The 15,517-nt window shown below is 35.9% G+C and overlaps 1 protein-coding gene across 1 annotated transcript; it reads left to right on the forward strand.

The window, feature by feature from the left end:
* The first annotated feature begins 10,258 nt into the window (after window positions 1–10,258).
* On the forward strand, window positions 10,259–12,411 carry LOC114282116 (transcription factor MYBC1). Its single transcript, XM_028224769.2, has one exon. The coding sequence runs from the start codon at window positions 10,716–10,718 to the stop codon at window positions 11,592–11,594; it is 879 nt and encodes a 292-aa protein (XP_028080570.2). The 5' UTR covers window positions 10,259–10,715; the 3' UTR covers window positions 11,595–12,411.
* The last annotated feature ends 3,106 nt before the right edge of the window (window positions 12,412–15,517 follow it).

Below are 15,517 nucleotides of genomic sequence, written 5' to 3' on the forward strand. Positions count from 1 at the left end.
TCCCAAAACAAACCTAAGGCCCCGTTTGTTTCCAGAGGTAGAATGGAGGGGATTGATAGTAAAGAGATTAATAGTAAGGGGATTGATAATGAGAGAATTAAGTAAAATTGTGTTTGTTTTGATGATAGTTGATAGTGTGGGAATTATTAAATTATTTCTATATAAAATAATAAAACAAATAAAAACCATGATTTTTACTTAACAAAAAAATACAATTTATTAAATAATATTATTTCAAAATGTACTGCCCAATATGTAAGACCATCTCCAATAGTGAATCAAATTGATCACTAGATTTGAATTTGGTGAAAAAAGACACCTTTTTGATCTCCAACAGTTTCATCAAAGTGATATCAAATTGAGAACAAGCCAAAACTTTCACCAAAATGAGGAGTTGGATCAGATTTCGCCAAAATACTATGTGTTTACGTTGGAAGTAGGTCCATAGGACAACCGACAGGAAGTCCGGTCGGTAGTCCTACCGGTCGTCCGGTTTACTTAAAAAATGCACAGCTGCTTTTGTTTTTAGTTGGCCTGCAAACTACTTAATTAGCATGGTGAATCATCTGTACTATAACTGTTGGAACAATCTTCTGTGTAAAATAAATAACTTGAAACAAATCAAACAAAAATAAATAAATTACTCCCAGAATTTATTACCGATACAACTTTTAGATCAAGTTGAGTATGTGACACTCTGTCCTTAAGACAAATTCACCCCGCTTCGGTGCTTACGGATATATGGTGTCTATCTCCTAGGATACAATGATCTTTACACAGACTGTAGTAGCACTTTAAACAATCTGTACGGCGAACTAAAACCTGTGTTCTATACTCTCTGAATTTTTTCTTAAAAAAAACTAGTATGTAGAACAATGCAAAGAGAGCACAAAAGAAAGCAAGAAAAGGATTTTTCCCAAATGTGAAAGTTGCTGGAAAAGTCCTCTATTTATAGGCAAAATGGTAACCAACAGATCTGTCTGAACAGATGCAGTTTTGAACTGAACAGGTATGACATTTGAATGAACAAATACAGTTCAAATTTGAACAGATCTGCAGTAGTTTGAATCTGTATAACTGCTGGCAGTTTCTGGCAGTTTTAAACCTTTTAAAAGACAATTTATTTGTTGGGAATTTGGAACTGGAAAAGACAATTATGAACATAAAATTTGAATTCAAATTTGGTACAAATTTTGAATTAATTTCCGGTAATAATTTTTTGAAGAAATTCAAATAAATTTTATCCAAAAAACTAATATTAGAACCGACCCACAACCCACACCCGCATCCGGCCGGGCCGATCGGACGGATAGCGGCAGCGGCGCGCGTGTGTGGTGGTTTGAGCCAAGGTTCACTTTGTCCATAACTCCTCCCTTCTACAAACTTGGGGTGCCCTTTGGGGCCCAACCCAAGTGTTGCCACCTAGAACTTATATACAGACATAAGTTCTCTTAAGTTTCCAATGTGGGACAAGGCTTATAAGGAAACCCACATTTTTTTCTTTAATTGTCCATTCCACGAACCCGAAAAAAATGTCAACTTTTCATTCACTCATAAATAGTTTTGACGAACCGTCTTCACCATGTGACTTGGCATGTGGCAAAGAACACGTCATCTCTTCGGATCCATCCCAAAAGATGTGTGGGTCTCATCTAAATTTGGGCTCAAAGTTAGCCTAAAATAAGCCTATAAATCCATATTTTTCCAACAATCCCCCACATTAATGGAATTTGACGGATAGAAAATGCAAAACATTATCTAATTATAGAGAGTACATAAATTGGGAATATTCTGCAAAGCATAGGTAACTTTTGCTTTTGAATCTTCCCTTGTGAGACACTATTGGATTTACTAGCTAACCAATGAACATGATGTCTTGAACTGTTCAGTCATTTGTGTAAACCAAGACAATGGAACTCACACAATATATTACCAAACACAGTTTAGTTCTCACTATTGTGTTCGTTTTGGCCCTGAACAACCTGGTATTTCATGAGTGCTCTAGAGAATTTTAGCCCTTCACAAATCTCATAGAACCAGCCTAATTCACACTCATATAGGTGATTCGTATGAAGAGTATCTTGCCATATTCCACTAGGTATTCCTAGATATAAGAATCATTAAAAGTATTACTTAACTTAAAACGCTGCAGACATCACTATTTCATCATAAAAATGGGTAGGGGTCTGACTTCCCAATAATCCTTCTGAGTCATACACAACTCGGTTGTCTCTTTGAACCTAGATCTTAGGATCTCCAGTCAACTAGGTTGGATTTTCGTTGTGGTAACTCTTATTTAATAGGCTTAAGTCCTATTCCCCTCGATGATTTTTCAACTAGCTCTCTTGCTAACCCTTTGGTTAGTAGATCCGCTATGTTACTTCACATATTCAATGGAAATAATTACATTAGAGAGTAATTGTCTCACGATGTTATGTCGACGACGAATGTATCGTGACTTACTGTTATACATATGACTCTGTGCTCTACTAATTGCTGATTGACTATCACAATGTGTGCATATAGCAGGCACCGGTTTTGGCCACATTAGAATATCTTCAAGAAAGTGGTAAAGTTATTCTGCCTCTTCTCCAGCTTTATCTAAAGCTATGAATTCTGATTCCATAGCAGACCTAGCAATACAAGTTTGTTTGGAAGATTTCCAAGATACAGCCGCACTACCAAGAGTAAAGACATACCTATTGGTGAATTTTGAGTCTCTAGTATCCGATATCCAGTTTGCATCATAGTATCCTTCAAGTACTATTGGATATCTAATATAATTCAGCCCAATGTTACGAGTAAATCTGAGATATCTTAGAACCCTTATTATTGCTTTCTAGTGTTCTACTTCTGGGTTACTCTTATATCTACTTAATTTACTTACTATATAAGTTATATCCGGGCGAGTGCAATTCATCAAGTACATTAAGCTTCCAATAATTTGGGCTTACTCTAATTGAGAAATACTTTCCTGAACATTCTTAAAAAGAAACAAATTAACATCCACAGGTATTCTAACAAGATGACCATCTTTGTTAAATTTGTCAAGTATTTTCTCAATGTAATGAGATTGTGACAAAGCATAACCTTCTGATGTTTTGATAATTTTCATACCAAGTATTACATCAGCAATTCCCATGTCTTTCATGTCAAAATGTTTATTCAACATTTTCTTGATAGTTTTACTCATGTCATTATTACTACCTATGATGAGTATATCATCTACATAAAGACATACTATAACATAACCGTTGTTTGTGTTTTTAATATAAACACATTTGTCACATTCATTAATTTTGAATCCATTTGACATCATTGCCTTATCAAATTTCTCATGCCATTGCTTTGTCGCTTATTTTAAACCATATAATGACTTAACCAATTTACACACTTTCTTTTCTTTTCGTGGAACAGAAAATCCTTCTAGTTGTTCTTGTAAATTTCTTCATCTAACTCATCATTTAAGAAATCGGTTTTCACATCCATTTGATGAATTTCTAGATTGTACAAAGATACAATGGCAATTAGCATTCTAATGGATGTTATTCTAGTAACTGGTGAGTATGTGTCAAAGTAGACAAGACTTTCTTTTTGTCTAAAACCTTTGACCATAAATCTTGCATTGTATTTGTCAATTGATCCACCCGCTTTCATTTTTTTTCTTTAAAATCCAATTGTACCCAAGAGGTTTACAACCTGGTAGAAAATCCACCAATTCCCAAGTGTGATTTTGCAGGATGGATTCAACTTCACTGTTTACAGCTTCTTTCGAGCTTCAGGGCTGGACATAGCTTCTTTGAAGCTCATTTTCTAATAAAAAAGTTAGAAAATCTGGACCAAAAGGCTTTGAGGTTCTAGCACATTTACTATGCCTAGGTTCATCTTCTTCATTTTGATCTATCTCTTGCTCTTGTTCTTGATCTTGTTCTTGATCATAACTAGTAATAGCATCAAAAGATCTTTTGTTAGTACTAGTCTCTCGTCCAGTTTTATTTGGAAACACATGTTCAAAGAAAGACACATTCCAAGATTCAATAACAGTATTTACATGCATTTCGGAATGTTCTAATTTATGAATTAAAAACTGATATGCACTACTATTATTGGCATAACCAATGAAAATGCAATCAATTGTTTTAGGACTTATCTTAGTCTTTTTAGGACTAGAAATAGCCACTTTAGCCAAACACCCCTACACTTTTAAGTATTTGTAGGATGATACTCTCCGATGCTACATTTCATTAGATGTTTGATTCACTTTCTTTCGGGATGCTTTATTTAAAATATAATTAACAGAAAGTATTGTTTTCTCCCACAAGTTCTGAGGTAATCCAGAACTTATTAATATGACATTCATCATTTTTTTTAAAGTCCTATTTTTCCTTTCAGTAATTCCATTTTGCTGAGGTGAGTAAGGAGCAGTGGTTTGATGAATTATTCCATATTTTTTACAAAATTCACCAAAAGGTGATTCATATTCACCACCTAGGTTCCTCTTCTTCACAGATGTAACATTTTTCATTAAATTTGTACTTCTTATTTTCCACTCTTTTAGAGCCTTGTGCAGAACTTTCTCCAGAAACTTTCGTTTCTTTGCTTTTGAAGCATGTTCTACCACATTTGCCTTAGACTCCACGGGATGTTTACCAGCCCACTTCTTAAAATTGCAGTTGTCCTCCTTAATCCTCAAACGCACAATCAATTCCTCCAGAGTCATTTCTTTACACTTGTGTTTGAGGTAGTTCTTGAATTCCTTCCAGCCTTGTGGTAAGTTTTCAATTAAGGCAACAACTTCGAAGGATTCACTAAGAGACATGCCTTCTGCATGAATGTCATAAAGACTGAGTTGGAGATCTTGAACTTGGCTGATCATAGTCTTTGAATTAACCATCACAAAATCCAGGAATTTGCCAACCACAAATTTCTTTGAGCCAGCATATTCTGTTTTGTACTTTTTCTCTAGATAATCCCAAAGTTCCTTTGCCGTTTTGATAGGACTGTAAACGTTGTATAATGTGTTGTCAAGTCCGTTCAATATGTAATTCTGGCAAAGGAAATTAGCATGTTTTCAGGCATCGACCGCAGCAACCACTTGCCGGTCGATTTTATCCTCTTTCAGAGTAGGAGCATCCTCACGGAGGAAACGCGCCAAGTTGAGGGTAGTAAGATAGAACAGCATTTTCTGTTGCCATCTTTTAAAATCACTTCCTGAGAACTTCTCTACCTTCTCATTGTGATTGACTGGCACAGTCGCAACAGGAGGAGGGATTGAAGCAATTGCAACCACCATACTAGTACTTGTTTGAGCATTTAGTAACCACGAATTCTAAATTATAAAACAAAATTATAATTAGAATTTTATACTATACAGAAAATTTAAACCAAAATCACATAATTAAATTCTGTAAAAAATAAAAGAAACAAGAATTGTAATTTTTATTTCTAATTAATTTGAAAATAAAATAAAATTTTATTAAACAAATTAATTCCACACAAAAAATTAAATTTCTATAGCACTTCAAAAATTAAAGTACTGAAATAGAATTTTAATTAATGAAAACTCAGAAATTATTTCTGAAAATGAAAATTAATTTCTGACCAACTTCACAAATAAATATTTTGAATTGTTAATGATTACTAGTATGTTACTACTAGTTGTCAAAGAAAATAAACAGTATATTACTACTATTTGTTTTTCTAACCAGAATATTACTTTGTAAAACCATAGAAAATAATTTCTGTAAGAAGAAGAAAGAGAAAAAGAAATAAATGAAAAATTTTATATAAACAGAATAATTCGAATCTATCTTAAGATTGTTGGAATAATTTTCTGTGTAAAATAAATAACTTGAAACAAATCAAACAAAAATAAATATATTATTTACAGAATTTATTACCAATACAACTTTTAGATCAAGTCAATTGTGTGACACTCTGTCTTTAAAACAAATTTGCCCCGTTCCGGTGCTTACGGATAAATGGTGTCTATCTCCCAGGATACAATGATATTTACACAGATTGTAGTAGACTCCAAACAATCTGTACAGAGAATTAGAACTTGTGTTCTATACTCTTTGAATTTTTTCTAAACAAAACTAGTATGTAAAACAATGCAAAGAAAGCACAAAGGAAAGCAATAAAAGGATTTTTCCCGAATATGAAAGCTGTTGGAAAAGTCCTCTATTTATAGGCAAAATAGTGACCAACAAATCTGTCTGAACAGATGCAGTTTTGAACCGAACAGATATGACATTTGAATGAATAGATACAGTTCAAATTTGAACAGATCTGTAGCAGTTTGAATCAGTATAACTGCTGGTAGTTTCTGGAAGTTTTAAACCTATTAAAAGACAGTTTATCTATTAGGAATTTCGGACTAGAAGATGTACAATCATGGACAGAAAATTTGAATTCAAATTTGGTGCAAATTTTGAATTAATTTCCCGTAAGAATTTTTTGAAAAAATTGAAATAAATTTTGTCCAAAAAATTAATATTAGAACCGACCCGAACCAAAACCCGCGCCTGCGCCCAGCCGATCGGCTGGACAGCGGCACGCGCACGCGTGTGTAGTGGTTTGAGCCAAGGTTCACTTTGTCCATAACTCATCCCGTCTACAAACTTGGGGTGCTCCTTGGGACCCAACCCAAGTGTTGCCACCTAGAACTTATATACACACATAAGTTCTCTTAAGTTTCCAATGTGGGACAAGCCTTACAAGGAAACCTACATTTTATTATTTAATTGTTCATTCTACGAACCCAAAAACGGCGTCAACTTCTTATTCACTCATAAATGGTTTTGACGAACCATCTTCACCGTGTGACTTGCCATGTAGCAAGAAATATGTCACCTCTTTGGACCCACCCCAAAAGACATGTGGGCCCCATTCAAATTTGGGCTCAAAGTTAGTCCAAAATAAATCTATAAAACCATATTTTCCCAACAATAACTAATACTATAACCACATTGTAAGTTATTCAATGTTCTTCTGCTAAGATTTTCATAATAAAGTTGACATTATATAATTGAGCTGCTCTCTGTCTATCTTAGTTTCTGCTATAACCTGTAAGTTCTCTTCAACACTTCATACAAATAATTTACAGAAAAAATGTTTTCCCAAGTTATTATGCAAAACAAACACCACGGAAATAAGAAAAATATTTTTTGAAAAAATATGTTACAACAAAACAAATGTACCTTAAATTCTTGAATGCACCATCAGTACCAGAGCAATTGTAAGTATTGTTTTTGACAAAATTAAGAATATATATATATATATATATATATATATTGTGTTGTATTTTTCTCTAGATATTAGTTGAATCACCCAATTCTATTGAATCTATATTGGGATAGAGATGGAGATGTGGGAGAAGCTTCATCTTTGTGTGCCATGTATATATATATAGATCGGATCCAACACCAGAGAGACTTGTTGGGAAAAACTACTCACATTACATAATTTCACATTGCATATCGCAAAATTATGAGATGAACAAAACAAACCTTCAATCCCAGGAAAAATAACATGCTGAATAAAATACAGATAAAATATAAAATGGTTAAAGGAAGCAAACCGAAACCTGTGTGATACCACAGTCTCCTTAAAATAGATTCGCCGCCTCACCATTGGGTGCTGGAGGTACGCCGGCGTCTATTTCCCAGGATACGACGGTTTTTACAAGCTACAACAGAAGCACCTTCTGATTAGGAATGGCAATGGGGCGGGGCGGGGCTGGGGATCACCCTCCCCGTCCCCGATCCCCGATGGTGGAAACTCCCCCCGTCCCCGGTCCCGACCCCGACGGGGAGCTCATCACTGCCCCCGCCCCCGCCCCTTAACGGGGATCGGGTTTCCCCGACCCCGAAAAGTCCCCGACCAAAAGAGAAGAAAAAAAATAAATAAATAAAAAAAAAATTAGTTCCATGATTTCTTCAAACTACAACAACAACAACAACAACAACAACAACAATTCAGATCTAACAGATCTGTTGTTCATCACCATTAACAATCTGATGAGCTCAAAAAAAAAAAAAAAAAAAAAGATCTAACACATATATATATATATTTTCAGATCAGATCAGATCATATATATTGTTTATCACCAGATCAGATCACACACACACACACACACACACACACACACACACACACACAGATCTAACACACACACACAGAGATCTAATCTAACACTGATCACCGTGGTGGGAGGAGGGAGAAGACGTCGGAGATGGGAGGAGGAAGAAGGCGTCGGAGATGGGAGGAGGAGATCGCCGTGATAGGAGGAGCCGCCGCCGCCACTGCCGACGCCATGACCGTGAGTGAGTGGCACCTGATGGGAGGAGTCGTGATGGGAGATAGAAGGAGGAGATCGCCGTGATGGGAGGAGCCGTGATAGGAGGAGGAGATCGCCATGACCGTGAGTGAATAGCACCTGCAGAAAGAGAGAGAAAGGAGAGATTGTCTCTCAGAGACAGTTTGTGTGCGTGTGTGTGTGAGGAGTGTGTTTACCAAGCCCTAACATATACACATATATTATATATATAGACGGGGGTAACTTAGTAATTTTCTGTCGGGGAACCGGGGCGAGGATCGGGGCCGGGGTCGGGCCGGGTCCGGGACTGAAATATGCATTCCCGTCCCCGGCCCGAATGTCATCGGGGATTAAAATTTTAATACCATCCCCGGCCCGTCGGGGGTATTTTTCGGGGAATAACCATTCAATTCGTGGTCGGGGGATCGGGTCCCCGTCGGGCCGGGTTCCAATTGCCATCTCTACTTCTGATTAGCTTAGCGAACGGACAACGGCAGCACTCTCTCTCAGGAAGAAAATTATAGGAGAAGTAGACTGACAGTGTATGGATGTCAAGGAAAAATTCTATATCTCTTTTCAAGGAATAAGGCCTCCTTTTATACACCATGGGGGAGAGGGGAGGAGCCTCTAGCCATCAAGGCTGGCAACTAATGCTAGCAAAACTGCCCAATCAATTTTGTAAAACTGATAAGCCTTAAATGTATGAGTTATATACACATTTATGAGGCAATTTCTTATTCAACCATTTTTCTCCAACAAGACTGATACATAGAAAAGAGGAGAGAGAGAAAGAGAGAGAGAGAGAGATTGTAAGAAAAAAGAAAATGATTGAACTAGTTGGGTTTTTCATGGTTTAAGAACTTGGTTTTGGTTGAGCAAACATATAGATTAAACTTAGAAAATTCATTTTCACTTTTTAGTCGACCGACCGATCGTCCACTTAGATTTGATGAAAGTTATAGTGTACCGTTGGAGCCACTCATATCAGATTGAGGAAATCGTCTTTTTTTTTTTTTTTTTTACTCAGATTTAATAAAAAAAATATTGAATCGTTGGAGATGCTCTAAAAAAACAAAATTGCACTTGGCTGGTTGACCGGCCAGATGTCTGTCCAAACGACCGATAACACACCTAAGCAAAATTGACTATTTTTTAATATAATCTCCTCGTCTAGACTTGTAATCTGCTCACTGAAGGCCTTTCATAGTTCTAAGAAACTACGAATCTGGACATTCATAAACAAAAGGATGTTTTTTTAAAAAAATAGTTAAAATTTGACTTTTTAATTTTAATTTTATTTTTTAAAATAAAAAAAATAATTTAAAAATAAAAAAAAAAGTGACTTTTGCCTCACTTTTTAAAATAAGCTAAAATAAACCTAATATTAATCACTGTATATCCCGTACGGACTGCTATAGTAGCCAACAAACGGGTCCTAAATTCGTTTACAAGTCACGTCCGAAGAGAGGCCTATGATTTGCTAATTATAATTAAATGACGTGAGAAAGTGTTGAGCACGCGCTCCAAAGAGAAGACGGAAAGTTTATGTATGATAGGTTAGTGGATTAGATAAGTGTGCAAAATATAAATGAGACACTCACTCTCAAGTATACAAAAGAATAAAAATGACCCCCAAATCCCGGAAAATTGAACCCCCCAAATACATTGATCTGGTTTGGTTTGTTTTTTTTGGAAAAAAAAAAAAATTCTACATTTTATTTAGTTTAGTTATTTTGAAAAAAAAATTCAAAATTATTTTATCTTACTTATATATTAATCAATTATTTTTTTTCTCTCCTCTCTCTTTCTCAATTATTTTTTCTTACACATATTTATGTAATTATAATAAAATATCAAATCATGTCAAATTCTCATACTTCAAACTATTTCTAAAATATATAACAAAATAAATTAAAATAATTTCTAAACTTCTTCTTTCAAATATTTTTTAAAAAATTTATCACTCAAAACCGAACCAAAAACAACCATTCAAATCACAAGAAAAGCATCAGCAACAGTAACCTTAATAAAAGCTGAAACACCACAAACAAAACAAAAGATCCACCTCGAACACCCCTCCTCCTCCTCCTCCACCACCATCACCACCATTCTCCTCCTCCTCCCCCCTCTGTCTCTCTCTCCTCCTTCAAATCAATCTTTCTTCACAAAGAGAGAGAGAGAGAGAGAGAGAGAGTGAGTGAGACCCAGAAGCCCACCTCAACAATTCCAACCTTGAATCTCCCTCTTCCTCCCAACCCATCTTGTTCCTTCTTGTTTCTTGGTTTTTGTTTCTTTTTATCAGTTACAAACCACACAAATCCACCCACCAAACCCACAACTCAAAAAGAAAATCTTGAATTGGGGTTTTGATTTAGAGTGGTGTGGGAAAAAAAAAATGAGGGAAGATGATTCAACTTGGTTCTCAAAGTGGGAAGAGGAACTCCCATCCCCTGAAGAGCTCATGCCCTTGTCCCAAACCCTAATTACCCATGATCTAGCAGTTGCTTTCGACATCCGAAACCCCAATAGCCCACAACAACCACCACCACCACCTCTTCTTCCACTTCAAACCCCTTCATCTCAACCCAACTCAGCGGAATTCGATTCCGCCGAGTTAGGTGGAGGAGGCGGGGCGACTGGAGACGAGCCCGCTCGCACTCTCAAGCGTCCCCGCCTCGTGTGGACGCCGCAGCTTCACAAGAGGTTTGTGGACGCTGTGGCCCACTTGGGGATCAAGAACGCCGTCCCCAAGACCATAATGCAGCTCATGAGTGTTGACGGGCTGACCCGAGAAAACGTTGCTAGTCATCTCCAGAAGTATCGCCTCTATTTGAAGCGTATGCAGGGACTTTCCTCCGGCGGCGGAGGCGCCGGCGGAGGGTTGACTGGCGGTGGCGATCCCGCCACTGATCATTTGTTCGCGAGCTCGCCCGTGCCGGCGCATTTTTTGCACCCTGGTCGGGCGAATTCGGATAATTTCTTGCCGTTTGTGCCGGTGGCGGCGCTGCAGCAGCACCATCACCAGATGGCGGCTGCGGCGGCTGGACATCAGCAGTTGCAGACGCAGTATAGGCAAATTGGGCATTTTGGGTCGCAGCCAAATGGGCAATTCGAGCATCCATTTCTGAGTAGACAGTCACAGACTGTTCATCATCGAATTGGGGCACCAGTGAACAATCCTGTTGTGCCTTCTTCGTATGTGGAGGATATGGAATCGGCAACCGCGGCCAATGGGAGGAAAGTGCTCACTCTGTTTCCAACTGGGGATGATTGAATTTGGGTAATTGTTGCTTTTTTCACTTCAACTAGTGACTTTCTCTTATCAATTTGGATCATGGGTCACTTGGAGTTACTTCTTAGAGTTTGGCATTAGAGTTTTGTTCTTCTTCTTCTTGTGGTGGTTCTAGCTGTCGTTAGCTGTGTTAATGGTAGTAATTGGCATTGGGTTTTTGTGCAATTTGCAAATGAATTAGATGCAGCAATTCCATTGCCAAGTTGGTTAATTTTGTCGTAACTAGTATTGAGTTGGTAGGAGAGGCAATTCCTGTGTCCTTTCGGTTCCTCGGATTACTGCTTTTGGATGTTGTAATTAAGTTATGGGTAGCAGTCTATTCTTCCCCTTATCAACTTCTGGTGATTGATCGTGAAATTTTACTCTGAGCTGCAAATAACAGTGTGAGCTCATTGATGGTTGCAGTCATGGTGGTGTCTTGCATTCGAGTGTTCTTTGTTGGGCAGGGTTGTTATTGTTGGTGGCTCAAGCAAGGTTTACATCTTGAGCTTTCAGGAAGGAGTGAATAATGCTGGCGAGCACTATATATATTCTCTAGAGATCTAAGAATGGTATGTGCATCTGCGCATAAGAATTGAAATTGGGTTTCTCAGCAATTTCCAGTAATCTCATGTGTAGGAATCTAGTTCGTCGTTTCTTAGTGTCATGCAGAGGTGATTCCTGTTGGCTCTTGTAAATTGTGTGATTTCAAAGAGGATTTATAAACCCTGATATTTGAGGAATTAAGGGGAAAAAAAAAATTAGAATGTGATGTATTAGAATCTTAATTTTACTTTAATGATCCATGAACATTGATGAATGGTATCTGCGTTTCCTGAGTTTGTTTGGGTTTTTGATACTCATTTCTGTAGCTCGTCAAAAAGTATCTTTTCATTCCTAATTTCTTTTTTTGCTGTGGTACAGATTTATATCTTTCTTAAAGCAATGGAAATTCTTCACTATCAGTGAATGCAACTGCTTTTAAACTAAGATCTTCACTTTTTTCTCACTCAATTCAAATTATTACCTTCTTTTTTTTGGCTAATAAAGCTAGAAACTTTTGAAAATAAGAGACAGAACAAAGAGTGCTGACTTGAATGAACTATTAAAATTGTGTGTTAGCCCTCCAATTAAGCTAATACTTGACAGACCCTTTTGAATGGATTAGAGCTGGTTAATTAGAAGCTCGCTATAATACGTAATTCTTCACACACCACTGAGTTTCTTTTCGAATTGCAAGGCAAGGATCGAGGCATTAAGGGCCGTGGACTTGTCATCCCCCCTTTCCTCAAACCTTTCGACTTGCACCAAACTGGTGTTAGAGCATTAGGGTTTGAGTGATATTTCAAGTTTCGTATAAATTTGAAGTCATTTTCAAGCTTTTTTGTTTTTTTTATTGTTTTCACATGATGTTCCATCCACCGTGATCCTTTTTTCTTGATACAATGTTTTGAGTGTGTTCCGGTTAGTGTTTGAAAACTCAGGATCTTGTTGATTTCATCCAGGATTGTGGAAAAAACTGAGTTTGAAACGTTGTTAATTTCATTAATGATAAACCAATTCAACATCGTTTGGTCTAGGCTGCATTATGGTTGAGCAGAGTGCACAGTAATGGTTTGAGCTTTGACCTACCTCGCTTGCTTGCTCTTTAAATATAAACTATCTCTTGGATTCCTACTTTATTCGATCTTAGTGTGAAGTCTGAGAAAGAATCTGAGTTCCCACATCAAAGTTAGCCTGTTTAGAATATAATGAAATGATTGATTACTATGTCATAACGCTACATTAAATAGGATAACTCATTGTTTGAGTTGTCATTTTCTTCTAATATGTTATGTAGACTCTCTCTTAACATTTTTCACTTCCTTTGGAAATACATAGAGCATAATTTTTATTTTGTGTGAAATTTTTTAAATGTGCTGTTTGACAAGCAGAGGAAAGAAGTGAAAACTTTAAAATATTACAAAAAGGTGCAATCTAATATTATAATATTACTCACAGGCTGACAAAGCTGTTTCTTCTAGGTAAAACCTTCATATCCATCCTTGCTTCTTCAATATGCCCATTCTAGGCTTGAAGAAGATGCTATTGCACATGCATGCCACTGCTTGTGGGGCAATTATTCGCTGCCCCTGGAACATTGACGTGGCATTGTCACAAAACAATCCTAACCGTTCATTTGTGTAGGATTGTTTTGTAACAATGCCACAAGGGGCATGGAATAATTTTTTCCATTGGTTGGTTTATTGGCATTTTCATATTTAGTAGCATTGATGTGTGTGTTAAACATGTCAGGTTCATGATGGCCCCTCCTATGGATTACTAGTTTAATTATGCATAACCATAAAAATATGGTTTGTAATAATAAATTAATTTATTATTATTATTTTAATAATTAGCTTACATTTCCTACCTACCATGTTTAGGCCTAAACCTAATACCTAGGGTGAAGCAAGATTCCCCAAGCACAATAATGTTTTATTATTGGAAACAATTTTTTTAGACAGCAACAATGTTTTTTTTTTTTTTTTTTTTAAATCATATATATCATAGTTGTCTCTGTTTATTTTGGAAAAAAATATTTTTAAAAAATATTTTAAAATATTTTATGTCAAAATAAACTGATTGTAAGTTAGAAATTTATGATCGCCATTAAGCAATTCTAAAAATATTTTAAAATATTTTATGTCAAAATAAACTGATTGTAAGTTAGAAATTTATGATCGTCATTGAGCAATTCTTTCATGAGACGAGAGTAACATCTTTTTGTTCTATTTGTGGATGAAGCTAGGGTTTAACTGCCTGCAAACTTTTATATTAGCAATTTATTGCCCTAATTGAAGTGATTTATCTATCATTTCACAACAATTGAGTTAGGTCAATTAGTTGAAATTTTTATACCCAAAGATTTAATTAGCTTTATTCAAAAAAGTTAAGCTATTTAAAAGATAATAAGCTTTTTATTGAATTTATTTAAGATATTTTTATCCCATAATTGTAAATATAAGTAATACCTACCATTAACACAAAAAGGTCTTGTTAATAAATACCGTAGAGGGCACAAGAAAAAAAGAAAATTAATGTAGAACCAAATATACTTTTCATTAATTTTATAACACTTTTTACTCATTTTAAAATGCTTTTTAACTTTTTCACTATTTTCAAATTATATTTTACATTAATTTCAACATTAAACAATGCATAAGGGATACTTTTTAACATGTACCATATAACATTAATAAAGACAAAGATTATAAGTAGTACTATTCAACTACATTTGGGCGTACGTTAAACATGAGTATTATTATACTTTGGGAGGTTCACATTATTGGTAGATTATATATATATATATGAATCTATGATTATAAAACTAGTTGTGCCAGTGAGGCATGCTTTCTAATTAATTTTCTAATCATCCAAACAGATCGGATCTGTAACCAATAATTTATTTGTCTCCTAACCCTATCACATTCCCAACCTCTTATTTTAAACATTTTTATTTTTATTTTTTTAAATTTTGAAACTGTGATAGTAGCAAGGATGATTGGTCTATTTATGTTGTGTTTGGTTGGGGGGATTTGGAGAGGGATTTGGAAAGGGAAATGAAAAAGGTAGGTGAAATATGAATAAATCATGCCTATATTTCACATAGTTTCACACGCCTTTTCCCTTTCCCTTTCCAAATCCCTCCCCAAATCCCCCAACCAAACACACCATTAGACTACCACTTGCTACAGAAAATCCAGTCACAATGCTTTTCATTCATTGTTTGACAGTTCATAATCCAACCAAACTATCAATTTTTAACTTATTCCATCACCATCCATATCCATTGCATCTCCATTTTATTATTATTAACTAACAAACAATCCTTAACACACACATAAGCACTACCTAAATACTCACTTCTTTTCTTAAAAAAAAAA

The sequence above is a fragment of the Camellia sinensis genome, chromosome 12 (genome assembly GCF_055761805.1).
Source record: "Camellia sinensis isolate YWXY chromosome 12, ASM5576180v1, whole genome shotgun sequence".
Lineage (NCBI taxonomy): Eukaryota > Viridiplantae > Streptophyta > Magnoliopsida > Ericales > Theaceae > Camellia > Camellia sinensis.